The 17,607-nt window shown below is 21.4% G+C and overlaps 3 protein-coding genes across 3 annotated transcripts; all 3 read right to left on the minus strand. All coding sequences in view use genetic code 6, as the record gives it.

The window, feature by feature from the left end:
* Positions 1-1,207: 1,207 nt before the first annotated feature.
* On the minus strand, positions 1,208-2,784 carry TTHERM_001144931 (transmembrane protein, putative; the record flags this gene model as incomplete). Its single annotated transcript, XM_012800603.1, has 5 exons — positions 1,208-1,248; positions 1,320-1,541; positions 1,603-1,824; positions 2,080-2,301; positions 2,589-2,784. The coding sequence occupies 5 exons, from the start codon at positions 2,782-2,784 to the stop codon at positions 1,208-1,210; spliced, it is 903 nt and encodes a 300-aa protein (XP_012656057.1).
* Positions 2,785-3,782: 998 nt separating this feature from the next.
* Positions 3,783-4,142, minus strand: TTHERM_001144933 (hypothetical protein; the record flags this gene model as incomplete). Its single annotated transcript, XM_012800604.1, has 1 exon — positions 3,783-4,142. One exon carries the CDS (start codon positions 4,140-4,142, stop codon positions 3,783-3,785), a length of 360 nt encoding a protein of 119 aa, XP_012656058.1.
* Positions 4,143-7,869: 3,727 nt separating this feature from the next.
* On the minus strand, positions 7,870-15,467 carry TTHERM_01144950 (hypothetical protein; the record flags this gene model as incomplete). The annotated part of the gene is made up of 17 exons (XM_001026132.3): positions 7,870-8,039; positions 9,024-9,382; positions 9,470-9,694; positions 9,766-9,987; positions 10,042-10,263; positions 10,516-10,743; positions 10,797-11,018; positions 11,259-11,480; positions 11,754-11,978; positions 12,195-12,419; positions 12,608-12,832; positions 13,062-13,286; positions 13,435-13,605; positions 13,844-14,068; positions 14,282-14,506; positions 14,735-14,959; positions 15,136-15,467. 17 exons carry the CDS (start codon positions 15,465-15,467, stop codon positions 7,870-7,872), a joined length of 3,948 nt encoding a protein of 1,315 aa, XP_001026132.3.
* Between the last annotated feature and the right edge of the window lie 2,140 nt (positions 15,468-17,607).

Consider the following 17,607-nt stretch of genomic DNA (forward strand, 5'->3'; position numbering starts at 1 on the left):
AAAATTTCTAGTTGGTTTTAGCTCTTCCTTTGTTTCAATCTATAATTTCTATTTAACAATCATGTTAAATTATTATTCTTACAAAGAAACTTTGTTAAGGAAAATGTAAAACGTGTAAAATGTTCCAACACAAATTCCAAACAAAGTAATAATCAAAGGAATTTCAAAGATTAATTATTCAGCATTAAAATTTTTTATATATTGCTTTACTTAAGCATTTATTCCAATTATAAATATAGTCATAGTTAGCTAAAAGTACTGAATAATAAATGAGCAGAATATTATTTCATATATTTTAGTTGATTTAGATTTTATATTTTGATTTTAAATCTTAACGCTTAGAAAGTAAAATATAATAAATGAGAATAGGCATATTAAAAATAGGACCAAAGCTTATCCACAAGTAGCTAAAGTAAAATAAGCTAATCCTACAGATTCAAATTTTGCATCATAATATTAAATATCCGTCGAATCTATATACAGCAAAAATAAGTTCAGTTACTTAAATGATTGAGATGGAAGTTAACCTAATATTTTATTTCATTAAAAAACTTTTATAAAAGCTAAATATTTTTTTTACCTTTTAAAGCATTAATTTATTCAAATATATGAGCAGGAAAATTTGTCTTGACTAAAATGAGATAACTTAATTTCTGAGATGTTAATCCACTCTATGAGACTCCAAAACTTGAGCTTGACATAACATTTTAAGCAGCATTTAAGCCAATGGAACCTACAGAAGAAATTTACGATGTTGTTTAAGTTTATTATTGTATTTATTTGATTTTTTCATTAGTAAATACTGTAGAATTATATGTTTGGTATTATTATAAACAAGTAGAATCTTTTAGAATAAACCCATCTAAGCAAGATGTGCATTATCTATTGTTAGCAGCAGAACATGTTAGACAATTAGAATCACATGGAATACAAATACCACTTTATAAAAAAAATATTTTCAATAAACATTTATATTAATTATATTAAATACAAATTAAAATTGATTTTTTTAATAAAAATTACTTGATTAAATTACTACTGATTGGGCAAACACATTTTGTGTTTGAAGGATCCTGAATAAACGAAGAAGGGCATGGTGAAGAACAAGTTGCATTAATAGTTAGATAGTATCCAGTTATACAAGTTACACAAACTGTTTATGAAGAGCATTTGTCACATTGTGAAGAGCAAGGTTGACATACATCATTCAGATCTATAAATCCTGATGATATACAAGGACATACTTAACTAAATATTTTTAATTATTTAAGGAATTTACTTTTTAGTTTATTTTAAATAATCAAAATTTGATTAATTACTTTTATAAGGTACTATAAGGGCGACAAATACATTTAGTATTTGTTGAATCTTTGACAAATGTAGTAGGGCACTATGAAACACAGGTATTATCTATTGTTAAGTAAAATCCAGAGGTACAAACTTTACAAACTGTTTATGAAGAGCATTAATCACAATTAGATGGGCACTATTAGCAAACACCTAAAACATCTAAATATTAAACATTACAAGGACAAGTTTTGCTAAATTTAATATAAAATAAAATAAATCATTTTAGATATTATTATAATAAAATTATCATACTTTTAAAGAGAGCTATTACTACGGCAGATACATTTCGTATTAGTAGAATCCACAGTGAATGTAGAAGGGCAATTAGAAACACAAGTTCCATCTACAAACAAGAAATACCCATTAGAACATACAGTGCATGTTGTTTATGTGGAACATTGATCACAATTTGATCCACATGGCAAGCAATTACCTCCTATATCTATGTAACCAGTATTGCAAGGACATGTATTTCTAATTAAAAAAAATTTTAAGTTTAAGTTATTTATTTATTAAAGTTAAAAATATTTTATCAGAATTATGAAATTTTATTTTATTTTTTTCATTAAAATTTTTAAAATTTTCATATTTAATTTAATTAAAATAATAGAAAGTTAAACAGAGTGATTTTTTTTATTTATTTGAAATATAAAACTTTTAAATTATATTTTGATATTGTGAATTGAAAATTAAAAAAAGAATTCTTTGATAAAATAATTTTTATTTTACACTTAAAATTTACTATTAACACGACAAGCGCAATATTAATTAGAATTATCATTTACAAAAGTAGATGGACATGGATTAACACAAGTTCCATCTAGAAATAAGTAATATCCTGAGGCGCATACCTTACAAGTATTTTATGAGGCACAATTAAGACAATTTGCAGTACATAATTAACAATTGCCTGCAACATCAATATAGCCATTATTGCAATCACATGAATTTCTATTTAAAATAAATAATAAGTTTTTAAGGCTATTAATTTATGTTTAGAATTAAATGTTTGTAAAACTTTTGAATGTTTTATTTAAATTTTATTTAATATAATAGATTTACTGATTTAATAATCATGATTAATTAATTAATAAATAAAAATTAAATCAAATTAGATTAGATTAAAATTTTTTTAAATATTTGTTGATACTTACTTATTTTTTAATTTAAACTAATAAAACAGTTAATTTATTTCTTATTATTCTTTTTGAAGTATTATTTTGAGAAAAATCAATTACTTTCCTGGTGATATTGAACTATTAGGACGACAATCACAAGATTTAGTTGAACTATTAGAAACAAATGTAGTAGGACATGAAGAAACGCAAGTACCATCAATAAATAAGTAATAATTTGACTTACAAGTAGTGCATTATGTTTAAGTGGAGCATATATTGCAATTTGCAAGACATGGAACGCAATTACCTCCTACATCTAAAAAACCTGTGTTACAAGGGCATTGATTTCTTTATAAAATTAAAAAAATAATTCAAATATTTTATTTAATTTGATTTTTATATTTAAAATATTAAAGATTATGGTTTAAGAATTAAAATTTTTAAATATTTGTTAATGACACTTATATTTTAAAACAAACTAAAAAAAAAATTTATCAGTTAATATAAATTTGAGAAAAATCAAATATAATTTGCTACTATGGTGATATGGAGCTATTAGGACGACAAACACAAGATTTAGTTGAACTATTAGGAACAAATGTAGTAGGACATGAAGAAACGCAAGTACCATCAATAAATAAGTAATAATTTTACTAACAAGTAGTGCATTATGTTTAAGAGGAGCATACATTGCAATTTGTAGGACATGCTACGCAATTACCTCCTAGATCTAAAAAACCTGTGTTACAAGGGCATTGATTTCTTAATAAAATTAAAATTTAATTAAAGTATTTTTTTTAATTAAATTTAATATTTAAAATATTAAAAGCTTAAAAAATAGAAATTATGTACTTAGTATATATTTCAGCTTTAAAATAATACAAATTATCATTAAGTAAATTAAGTTAATAAGAAAGTGAAAGAATATTTTTTTTATTGTAATTTATTTTCCTTTTAAATTTTAACCTATTTTTGCTACAGTAATTATTTTTTATTAATTTTTGATTGAAAAATATAATCTTAAAATGGTTAAACAAAAATCTATTATTTAAAAAAAAGCTTATCAAAACTTATTACGATATTAAACTACTATTAGGACGGCAAGCACAGCTTTAATTTTAATTGTTCTTTATAAATGTACTTGGGCATTAAGAAACACAAGTCCCATCTAATATAGATAGAAACCCTGATGAGCAAATAGTGCAAGTTACACCTACAGGTAGTAAACTACAATTAGCTGGACATTAATATGAATCCCCATTGTGATCTATATAATATCCTGATGAACATATGGCTGCTCCACTTCCAGATTAATCACAAGCATACGGTTAATTAAGGCAAGAACATGAAGCACCTGCGAAACAATTACTTATGCAAGTGCCTGTATTACTTAAATAAAATCCACTTGAGCATGTAGTGCAAGCTGTTAGAGATGTGCATGAAGTACAATAGTGAGAACATGATTAAATTAACCTAAATTTACTATTAAATTTGCTACTTTGATAATAATTTAACTGAAAAGTTTAAAGTGAAATGTTGTTTTTGTCTGATAAATAGGTCTAGAGTCTATTTAAAAAATTAAATGTGCAAATTCCATTTTTATTAAGATAATATCCATCTTAACATATTTTACAATTCGTTTGAGTGAAACATTTTTTACAATTTAAAGGACATTTTTCACATACCCCATTTAAATTAACATATGAAATATTGCAAATACATTTTTATCTATTATTTTTAAAAGTTAAGGTTCAAAATTTTAAAAAATAATTATTTTTTTATACACTTTAATTTAAAGGTTGAAGGTATATATAATTTTTTTTAAGTATATTTATTCTTGTTAATTATTAATTTATGAATATATCAAATTTAAAAAATAAATTTACTCTTGCAAAGTGCTATTAGGTTGGCAAACACATTTATTTTAAGTAGTATCTAAAACAAAAGTTATTGGACAAACCAAACCAAACAATTTATTTGAAATCAAATATAGAGGAGATTTAATTATTGTACAGAAATTAAAAGTAATAAACATATTATCCTAAATCTCACATAGATTTAAATCCTAAAATATATTTATAAAAACATTTTATTTAATTTGAATTAGTAAATAAGTAATAAGCTTTGTTCTATATCAAATAGAAATTATGAAAATCTTAAATATAATAACTAATAAAAGCTATTAATATATTTGTAAAAGATAAAAAGTAAATAAAATTATTTTTTAAAATTACAAATTCTTCAGCTAAATATTTCAAATTTTATTAATTAAAATGATAAGGATATATAGAGACATTTTCAGAGATTAGTGTGATAATAACAATATTAGACTCACAATCATATGACAATTTATATTAAAACTAATTAATATAAATGATATCCTAATTTTAATTAAAAATTTAAGAATGAGTTGTTATGGTTTAAATATTTTAGTTTTACATCTACTTACACAATAGTAAGATATTCAGCATTCTGAATATATATTGGAGTAAATTATACCTAATATAATTCTTAAACACTATAAAATGTAAAGATTCTTCTCTCATACTCGAACGTAAATATCAAAATTATCTTTTTTAAAAATTTTAGTCATTAGTATAAAAAACTTTTTAATTTTTTTGTAATCCAAATAATAATTACTTAAGGAAATTCTATCACATCAGAAATAAAAATTCTATTCTTAAAAGATAAATTTAATTTAACTTTAGTAGTATCATCTAAAAGTCCTTCTTTATAAGTGATCACCTTAAGTAAATAATCATCGTTTATGAATACATTGTATTTACTCTATTAAAAAAATAGAATCTTAAATAAATATTTGAAAATCTATGTTAAAGAAAAAAAAATAAAATATCTTTTTATTTTTAATGAAAGTCTTATTTAATTAATATTCTTATTTAAAAGTAATGAAACCAATTGTGGAGAAAAAAATTCTTATTGAATTTTATTAAATAAATTGGATATTTATTTTATCACTTTAATCAAAAACAAATTTGTATCAAAAACTTTTTTAGTTTACTACTTTTATTAATTGATCACCAATTTACTTTTATTTAAAAATGTATTTAGATCGATTTATTATTTAGTTTTTTGTCTCCGAAATAGTTTTTGTATATCTAATTTGAAGGGGAAAAAATATATTACATTAATTAAATAGTCTTTGCTTTCTAAGATTGAAGAGTGTAATTTATAAGACTGATTTCCATAAAATAAAAGATCATTATCTAATTAAATAAAATTATGCCCAAAGCTAATATTTTCACCATAAAAGATTATTGGTTAATTTAATAATTCTTCAAAGCTTAAGCCCTTTAATAAAAATCTATTTTTTTTATCTAGGCATGCGTAAAAGAATATGTTTTCCTATTTATTAATTTTAAATAAATATTTATCAAAAAATAATTTTGAATAAAAATCAATTTATGAAATTACAATAGCCTTTAAGATCTTTTTTTTGCAATCCTAATAAATATTAGAGGAAATATTATATGTGATTATTTATAAATTAGAGCTTTTAGATTTATATTCTAAATCAATCGTTTAATATTAATTATTCTTATTGATTAAGTAAAGAGTAGTCTATTGTTAATAAGTAATAATTAAAATTTGGGTTAATATGAATAAAATTTACATTTATAACAAAATTATCTAAATGAGAATCTATGTTAAAAGATCCCTATATTTTGTATGTATCAGTTATAATTCCCTACTTGTCTAATGAGCTATATTTAAATTCCACATTATTTACTTCTTAGTAAATTATGGAATTAGCTTACTTATTTATAAAAAAAAAAAGTGTAATGAATAATAAATAAAATATTTATTTTTGAGAAATTTACCTTTATATATAAGATTTTGTTCATAATTTATTATGGTAGAATATCAGAGCATAAAATAAAGATTAAGTAGCTAGCGAAAATAAAAAATACTTTTTTACACATAGCATATTTGAATAGTGCTCTTTTAATAGGAAAATCAATCTTTTATTTTACTTTATTTTATTCAAATTTTATAATACTTATTTATCTATGAATATTATTAAAAACTCGAATTTTTGTTTACATTATTTGTTATGTAATTAACTTAATTAATATCTTCTAATTACAGAATTATTTTTGATTGAAATTAATTTAATAAATACTCACCATAAATTTTAATAAACAATCAATGTATATGTAATAAAGCTGGATATTTCTTTTCAATTCATAATATTTTAATTTTATTAATAAAATATTCAAATAATTAATTATCAACTTATTTTACAAGATAATTATTTAATTAGATAAAAATATTTTAATTTATTTATAAATTTACCAATTAATTTCTTGATACTACTATTTTCTTTAAAATGTTAATTGCTGTTTAAATATTTATATAATTATATATCTTATAACTTTATTGCATATGATTTTAAAAAAATTATTTTAGCAATTATAATTATTGAAATTTTATAAAATATTTGAGGTAAATTTATTTATTTATTTATCTTACAAACAGATATGAAGGCCATAAGGCAAATAAAATAAATTAAAATAAAATTTGTAATATATTTGAGGTAAAGTAGCAAAGTAAATAAATAAATATTATTAGTAAATAATTTAATTTAGCAATAAAAAAATATTCATCTTAGGTCATTTTAAATTTGAATTTTTTAACAAAAGATTTATTTTATTCACCAAATAAAAAATTGAATTCGTATTTTATTTTAATTTTTATCAATTATTAAAAGCTTCTCTAAATATTTTTCAAATAATTTAATTATTTTTAGAATTTGGTGGGAAAATTTAAACTCAGTTAACATCTATCTACTTAATAATTTAAATATTAATATCTTTTAGGAATCGTAAAAAATATTTTTCCGAAATCTACTATAAGAATTTAAAGCTTAAAAGAGATAGATAAAGAAAATGGAATAAAATAACATAAATATAATAAATAAAATCGAGTTAGTGATGACACATTCTATTTTATGTTAAAAAATCAATTTAATTTTAAAATTTATTTATCTAATTATATTTATAAAAAACAACATTCTTTGATAAATATTTGATTTAAAAATAAGTTATTGTTCAAAGTAAACAAAATAGGATTATCGCTTATAAAAACTATCATTTTTTGACTCAAAAATATCTTTATTTATTCTTAAAATATTATTTCCATATTATCCAAAAAAAATATATTTTACTTCTACAATCGAATAAATTTCTTAAGAAATGTAAAAATATAGTAAACCTGGTTAATATTTAAATATATTAAAAAATTAAAAAGAGTTTTTTTTAAAAAAAGGCTTGATACAAAATATTTATTTACAAAAAAAAATATTTTTTTTAAATAATATTCATTATTATATATTTAGTATTCAAAATTAAGCTAATAAGTTATTTTAAAAAATAATGCTTGGTCACTTTCTCTTTTTTTTTCTAGACCAGTAGTTTACTTTCACTAAGTTTTTGAAATTCTCTTGATGCATCATTTCTATATCATAGTAGTTCATAAGTTTTTGTTTGATAACTGATAACCCACCTCCATGAGCTAATAATAAATTCATACTCTAATTCAAATGTTCTGTTTCTTTTTATTGTTTTTTTTAATTTATTTTTTATTTTACAAGTGTAAATAACTATACTAATATAGCTAAAATCATGTAAATAGGTTGCTCTACTAAAATTATGAGAACTACCACTATAAATATTTAGCTTACTGTATCAATTTGGTTTGCGTAGTTATCTAAGTCTGGTTTTGTAGAGTATATATTTAATAACAAATATAGAATGTAAAGAAAAAGCCAAGAACAATACTAAACAATAAAGTAGGCGTTAGTTAGTTTAGAGTAAAATGGCAAATAGTATGTCACTATTATTAGCTGACTCAAAGATACAATTATTGATATTATACACACAGCAAGCCAGTGCTAACTCAATTAAATAAAGTATGTTGGAATGATAAATGACTCAAATAATAATACAATTAGAATAAAATTTCGAGTTGGTTTTAGTTCTTCCTTTGTTTCAATCTATAATTTCTATTTAACAATCATGTTAAATTATTATTTTTACAAAGAAGGTTTGTTAAGGTAAATGTAAAATGTGTAAAATGTTCCAACACTAATTCCAAACAAAGTAATAATCAAAGGAATTTCAAAGATTAGTTTTTAAGCATTAAAATTTTTTATATATTGCTTTACTTAAGTATTGACTCCTATAATAAATATAGTCATTGTTAGCTAAAGGTACTGAATAATAAATGAGCAGAATATCATTTCATAAATTTTAATTGTTTTAGATTTTATATTTTGGTTTTAAATTTTAACGCTTAGAAAGTAAAATATAATAAATGAGAATAGGCATATTAAAAATATGACCAAAGCTTATCCACAAGTAGCTAAAGCGAAATAAGCTAATCCTACTGATTCAAATTTTGAATCATAATATTATATTTCTCTCGAATCTATAAACAATAAAAATAAGTTCAGCTATTTAAATGATTGAGATGGAAGTTAGCCTAATATTTTATTTTATTAAAAAACTTTTAAAAATGTTTAATATTTGTTTTTACCTTTTAAAGAATTAATTAACTGAAATATATGAGCAGGAAAGTTTGTTTTGACTAAAATGAGATAGCTTAATCTTTGAAATGTTAATCCACTCTATGAGACTCCAAAACTTGAGCTTGACATAACATTTAAAGCAGCACTTAATCCAATAGAACCATAAGAAGAAATTTATTATTCTGTTTAAGTTATTTATTTTATTAATTGAATTTTTTGTTTAGTAAATACTGTAGAATTATATGTTTGGTATTATTATAAGCAAGTAGAATCTTTTAGAATAAATCCATCAAAACAAGATGTACATTATTTATTATTAACAACAGAACATGTTTGACAGTTAGAATCGCATGGAATACAGATGCCACTTTATAAAAAAAATTAGTTATAAACAATTATTTATATTAAATATATTAGTTAGAAATTAAAATTGATTTTTTTAAATAAATTTTACTTGATTAAATTACTACTGGTTAGGCAAACACATTTTCTATTAAAAGGATTCTGAATAAATGAAGTAGGGCATGACGAAGAACAAGAAGCATTAATAGTTAGATAGTATCCAATTATACAAGTTACACAAACTGTTTATGAAGAGCATTTTTCACATTGAGAAGAGCAAGGTTGACATACATCATTCAGATCTATATATCCTGATGATATACAAGGACATACTTAACTAAATATATTTAATTAATTAAGGAATTTAATTTTTAGTTTATTTTAAATAGTGAAAATTTGATAAATTACTTTTATAAGGTACTATTAGGGCGACAAATACATTTAGTATTCGTTGAATCTTTGACAAATGTAGTAGGACACTATGAAACACAGGTATTATCTATTGTTAAGTAAAATCCAGAGGTACAAACTTTACAAGCTGTTTATGAAGAGCATTAATCACAATTAGATGGGCACTATTAACAAACACCTAAAACATCTAAATATTAAATGTTACAAGGACAAGTTTAACTAAATTAAAATAAATAAATCATTTTAGATATTATTATAATAAAATATTCTTACTTTTAAAGAGAGCTATTACTACGGCAGATACATTTCGTATTAGTAGAATCCACAGTGAATGTAGAAGGGCAATTAGAAACACAAGTTCCATCTATAAACAAGAAATACCCTTTAGAGCATGCAGTGCATGTTGTTTATGTAGAACATTGATCACAATTTGATCCACATTGTAAGCAATTACCTCCTAAATCTATATAACCAGTATTGCAAGGACATGTATTTCTATTTAAAAAAATTTTTTTAATTTAAGTTATTTATTTAATAAAGTTAAAAATATTTTATCAGAATTATGAAATTAAATTTTACATTTTTTATTAAAATTAATTTTTAAAAATTACAAATTTAATTTAATTAAAATGATAAAAAGTTATTAAAAAAAATGATTTTTTATTATATTAACTTTTTTTTTTAATTTTAAATTTTAAGCTTCTTTAATTTATAATTTATTTTAAATGAAGAAATTTGATAAATTACTTTTATAACGTACTATAAGGGCGACAAATACATTTAGTATTTGTTTAATCTTTGACAAATGGAGTAGGACAGTATGAAACGCAGGTGTTATCTATTGCTAAGTAAAATCCAGAGGAACAAACTTTACAAACTAATTATGAAGAACATTAATCACAATTAGATGGGCACTATTAGCAGATACCTAAAACATCTAAATATTAAACGTTACATGGACAAGTTTAAGTTTTGCTAAATTAAAATAAATAAATAAATTTACACATATTAAAATAAAATTATCTTACTTTTAAAGAGAACTATTACTACGGCAGATACATTTTGTATTAGTAGAATCTATAGTAAAAGTGGGTGGACATTTAGAAACACAAGAACCATCTATAAATAAGAAATATCCTTAAGAACATGTAGTGCAAGTTGATTATGTTGAACATTGATCACAATTTGATCCACAGGGTAAGCAATCACCTCCTAAATCTATGTAGCCAGTATTACAAGGACATACATTTCTATATAAAAATATTTATTTTTAGGTTTTAGTTATTTATTTGATAAATTAAATATTTATTATACCAAATTAAATTATAAAATTTAATTTTTAATTTAATTAAAATAATAAAAAGTATTATTATATCTTGTTTTTTGAAATAATTTTTTTATTTGAACTATTAAGCTTTTCAATTATATTTGATAATTTTAATTGAGAGTTAATAAAAGTATTTTTTTAGTAAATTAATTAATTATTTTACGCTGACAATGTACTATTAACACGACAAGTACATGATTAGTTAGATTTATCAATTACAAAAGTAGGTGGACACGGATTAACACAAGTTCCATCTGGAAATAAGTAATATCCTGAGGTACATACCTTACAGATTTTTTATGAGGCGCAATTAAGACAATTTGCAGTACATGCTAAACAACTACCTGCAACATCAATATAACCATTATTGCAAGCACATAAATTTCTATATAAAATATATAATAATAATTGGGCTATTAATTTAGATTTGGAAATAAATGCTTGTTAAACTTTTTAACACTTTATTTTAATTTTATTTTATATTAAAGATTTGAATTAATGACTCATTAATTTATCAAATAAATAAAATTAATTTATATTAAATTTAAAAAATTTTTAAATATTTGTTGAGATTTATATTTTAAAACAAACTAAAAAAAAAATGTATATGTTATCTTTTGAAATATAAATTTGAGAAAAATCAAATAGAATTAGTTACCCTGGCGAAATGGAGCTATTAGGACGACAATCACAAGATTAAGTTGAATCATTAGAAACAAATGTAGTAGGACATGAAGCAACACAAGTACCATCAATAAATAAGTAATATTTTGACTAACAAGTAGTGCATTATGTTTAAGATGAACATATATCGCAATTTATAGGACATGATACACAATCACCTGCTATATCCACAAAACCTGTGTTACAAAGGCATTGCTTTCTTTATAAGTTTAAAATTTAATTCAAAAATTTTTTTTAATATGATTGTAATATTTAAAATATTAAAAATTATGGTTAAAAAATTAATAAATACAAATAAAATAAATCAAATTTTAAAATATTTATTTGCACTTATTTTTAAAATAAACCAAAAAAAAATAAATTTATTTATTATTTTTGTAGAATAAATTTTGAAAAATAAATTAGAATTTCTTACTTTGGTGATATGGAGCTATTAGGTCGACAAACGCAAGATTAAGTTGAATCGTTAGAAATAAATGTAGTAGGACATGAAGAGATACAAGTACCATCAATAAATAAGTAATATTTTTCCTAACAAGTAGTGCATTATGTTTAAGAGGAGCATATATTGCAATTTGCAGGACATGGAACGCAATTACCTCCTAGATCTATAAAACCTGTGTTACAAAGACATTACTTTCTTTATAAAATTAAAAATTTAATTCAAATATTTAATTTAATTTGATCATAATATTTAAAATATTAAATATTGTGGTTAAAATTTTTAAATATTTGTTGACATTAATATTTTATAACAAACTAAAAAAAAATAAATGTATATGTTGTTTTTCTTTTGAAATATAAGAAAAATCTAATAGAATTTGTTACCCTGGCGATAAGGAGCTATTAGGACGACAATCACAAGATTAAGTTGAATCATTAGAAACAAATGTAGTAGGACATGAAGAAACACAAGTACCATCAATAAATAAGTAATATTTTGACTAACAAGTAGTGCATTATGTTTATGATAAACATATATCGCAATTTATAGGACATGATACACAATCACCTGCTATATCTACAAAACCTGTGTTACAAAGGCATTGCTTTCTTTATAAGTTGAAAATTTAATTCAAATATTTTTTTTAATCTGATTTTAGCATTTAAAATATTAAAAATGTTGGTTTAAAAATGAATTAATTTATAAATACTAATAAAATAAATCAAATTTTTAAATATTTATTAGCGCTTATTTATTTTTTAAAATTAACTAAAAAAAAATAAATTTATTTATTATTTTTGTAGAATATATTTTGAAAAATAAATTAGAATTTCTTACTTTGGTGATATGGAGCTATTAGTTCGACAAACACAAGATTAAGTTGAATCGTTAGAAATAAATGTAGAAGGACATGAAGAGACACAAGTGCCATCAATAAATAAGTAATATTTTTCCTAACAAGTAGTGCATTATGTTTCCGAGGAGCATGTATCGCAATTTGAAGGACATGGTACACAATTAACTCCTTCATCTATAAAACCTGTGTTACAAAGACATTACTTTCTTTATAAAATTAAAAATTTAATTCAAATATTTTATTTAATTTGATAATAAAATTTAAAATGTTAAAACTAACTAAAAAAAAAATAAATTTATCAGTTGTTTTTCTTTAGAAATATAAATTTGAGAAAAATTAAATAGAATTTGTTACTTTGGTGATATGGAGCTATTAGGACGACAATCACAAGATTAAGTTGAATCATTAGAAACAAATGTAGTAGGACATGAAGAAACACAAGTGCCATCAATAAATTAGTAATATTTTTCCTAACAACAATTACTTCCTAGATCTACAAAACCTGTGTTACAAAGACATTTATTTCTTTATAAATTAAAAATTTAATTAAAATATTTTACTTAATTTGATTTATATATATAAAATGCTAAAGATTGTGGTTTAAAAGTTAATTAATAAATATAAATAAATATGTTAAATTATATTTTAAAAATTTTAAAATATTTTTGACACTTATATTTTAAAACAAACTAAAAAAAAAATAAATATATCTGTTGTTTTTTTTGAAATATAAATTTGAGAAAAATCAAATAGAATTTATTACTCTGGTGATATGGAGCTATTAGAACGGCAAACACAAGATTAAGTTGAATCGTTAGAAATAAATGTAGTAGGACATGAAGAAACACAAGAACCATCAATAAATAAGTAATAATTTTTCTAACAAGTAGTGCATTATGTTTAAGAGGAGCATATATTACAATTTGTAGGACATGTCATGCAATTACCTCCTATATCTACAAAGCCTGTGTTACAAAGACATTTATTGCTTTATAAAATTGAATTTAATTAAAATATTAAGGATTAATGTTTAAAAATTAATTAATTAACAAATAAAAATAAATTAAATCAGATTTTTTAAATTTTTAAATGAATGATGAAACTTATTTTTTAATTTAAACTAATAAAAAAATAAATTTATTTGAAATTATTTTTATTAAAGTATTTATTAATTTGAGTAAAATCAATTAGAATTTCTTACGATGGTTATATAGAGCTATTAGGACGACAATCACAAGATTAAGTTGAATCGTTAGAAACAAATGTAGTAGGACATGAAGAAACACAAGAACCATCAGTAAATAAATACTATTTTGACTAACAAGTAGTGCATTATGTTTAAGAGGAGCATATATTACAATTTTTAGGACATGGTAAGCAATCACCTCCTATATCTACAAAGCCGGTGTTACAAAGACATTTATTGCTTTATAAAATTGAATTAAATTAAAATATTTTGTTTAATTTAATATTCAAAATATTAAGAATATCGGTTTAAGAATTAACTAATAAAAGTAACTTAAATCAGATTTAAAAAATTTTTTAATGCATTTTGAAACTTATTTTTTAATTTAAACTAATAAAAAAAATAAATTTATATGCCATTCTTCTTATTAAAGTATAAATTTGAGAAAAATCAATTAGAATTTCTTACGATGGTTATATGGAGCTATTAGGACGACAAGTACATGATTAAGTTGAATCGTTAGAAACAAATGTAGTAGGACATGAAGAAACACAAGAACCATCAATAAATAAATACTATTTTGACAGACAAGTAGTGCATTATGTTTAAGAGGAGCATATATTACAATTTTTAGGACATGGTACACAATTAACTCCATCATCTATAAAACCTGAGTCACAAAAGCATTGATTTCTTTATAAAATAAAAAATTTAATTCAAATATTTTATTTAATTTGTTTATAATATTTAAAATATTAAACCTATTTTTGTTTCAAAAATTATTTTTTATTTATTTTTGATTGAATAAAAAACCAAAAAAGTTCAATGAAAATCTTTTATTTAAAAAAAAACATATCAAAACTTATTACTAAAATAAAAAACTATTAGGACGGCATTAACAACTTTAATTTTAAGTGTTTTTTATAAACGTATCTGGACAAGAAGAAACGCAAGTTCCGTCTACTATAGAAAGAAATCCTGTTGATGAGCAAATGGTGCAAGTTACACCTACAGATAGTAAACTGCAATTAGATGGGCATGGTTATACTACTCCATTGAGATCTATATATGATCCCGAATTACATGTGGCTTTTGCTCCTAATGAGGTGCAAGCATATGGTTAATTAAGGCAAGGGCATGTAGAATCTTAAAAACATTTATTTAAACAATTCAATAAACCATTCATATAAAATCCGCCCATACATAAAGTGCAAACTGTAGGAGATGAGCAAAAAAGACAAAATTGAGAACAAGATTAAATTAACCTAAACTTACTTTTTAAATTGGTACTTTGATAATAACTTAACTGATAATTTTAAAGCGAAATGTTGCTTTTCTCCAATTATTTCTAGAGCCTAATTGAAGAATTAAATGTGCAAACTCCATTTTTATCAAGATAATATCCATATTTACATATTTTACAATTAGTTTTAGTTATGCATTTATAACAATTTAAGGGACATTTTTCACATACTCCATTTAAATTAACATATGAAACATCGCAAACACACCTTTAGCTATTATTTATAAAAATTAATATAAAATAAAATATTTGTATTAAATTTTTTTATTTATTTAAGGTTATATTAGTTATGTTATTTGTTAGTATATAAATATATAAAATTAAAAAAAATAAATTTAAATTTACTCTTGCAAAGTGCTATTAGGTTGGCAAACACATTTGTTTTAAGAGGCATCAAAAACAAAAGTTACTGGGCAAACCAAACCAAACAATTTGTTTGAAATCAAATATAGAGGAGATTTAATAATTGTACAGAAATTAAAAGTAATAAACATATTATCCTAAATCTCGCATAAACTTAAATCCTAAAATATATTGATTAAAATATTTTATTTAAAGTTAATTAATAAATAAAAATAAGATTTCTTGAATACTAAATAGAAATAATTAAAATCTTAAATTTAATAACATAGTAAAGCTTAAATAAGTAAAATATAATTATTATAGTTGTAAAAGATAAAAATTAAAAGTCAAATAAAATTATTTTTAAGAATTACAAATTCTTAAGCAAAATAGTTCAATTTTTATTAATTAAAATGATAAGGATATATCTAGACACTTTCAGAAATTAGTGTGATAACAACGATATTAGACTCATAATCGTATGTCAATTTATATTAAAACTAATCAATATAAATTATATCCTAATTTTAATAAAAGTTTTAAGAAAAAATTATTAAGGTTTAAATATTTTAGCAATACATCAACTTATACAATAGAAAGATATTCAGTATCCGGAATATAAATAGGAGTAGATTATACCTAAAATAACTCTTAAACACTATAAAATGTAAAGATTTTTCTCTCATACTCGAACGTAAATATCAAAATTATCTTTTTATAATAATAAGAATAAAAGATTTTTTAATTTTTGTTTATAATTTAAATAATAATTACTTATGGCAATTCTATAACATCCGAAATAAAAATTTTATTCTTAAAAGATACATTTAATTTTACTTAAGTAATAACATCCAAAATTCCTTCATGATAAGTGATCACCTTAAGTAAAGAATCATTGCTTATGAATAAATTTTATTTACTCTAATAAAAAAATAGAATCTTATTTAATAATTATTACAAAAATCAATGATAAAGAACAAAAATATCTTTTAATATTTAATGAAAGTCTTATTTATTGATATTATCATTTAAAAGTAATGAAATCTATAGTTGGCAATAAATTACTTATTCACCATAATTTATATATTAGATATTTTTTTATCAATGTAATGACCAAAATTTTCTTTAGGTTACAGATTTTTTTAATTAATTACATATTTACTTTTTATTAAAAATTTATATCAATTTATTTTTTAATTTTTTTGTCTCCTTAATAGTTTCTATTTTTCTAATTTAAAGGGGAAAAAATAGATTACGTTAATTAAATAGTCTTTGTCTTCTAAGATTGAAAAGTGTAATTTATTTTTCTGATTTCCATTCAAAAATAAATTATTATCTAATTAAATAAAATTATGCCCAAAACCAATATTTTCACCATAAAAGCTTATTGGTGAATTTAACAATTCTTCTAAGCTTAAGCCCTTTAATAAAAACCTACTTTCTATATCTAAGCATACATAAAAGAATACATTTTCCTATTTATTCATATGAAATAAATATTTATCAAAAAATAATTATTTAAAACTTTAAAAAAAAAAATATTTTGGTTATTTTATTTTTAAAAATAATTTTTAAATTATAATTAATTAATTACTATAGCCTTTACAATATTTTTTTTGCAATTGGATACTTCCTAATAGATCTAAGAGGAAAAATTATGTGTGATTACCTATAAATTAGAGCTTTTAGCTTTATA

This window comes from Tetrahymena thermophila (assembly GCF_000189635.1).
Source record: "Tetrahymena thermophila SB210 genomic scaffold scf_8254049, whole genome shotgun sequence".
In the NCBI taxonomy this organism is placed as follows: domain Eukaryota; phylum Ciliophora; class Oligohymenophorea; order Hymenostomatida; family Tetrahymenidae; genus Tetrahymena; species Tetrahymena thermophila.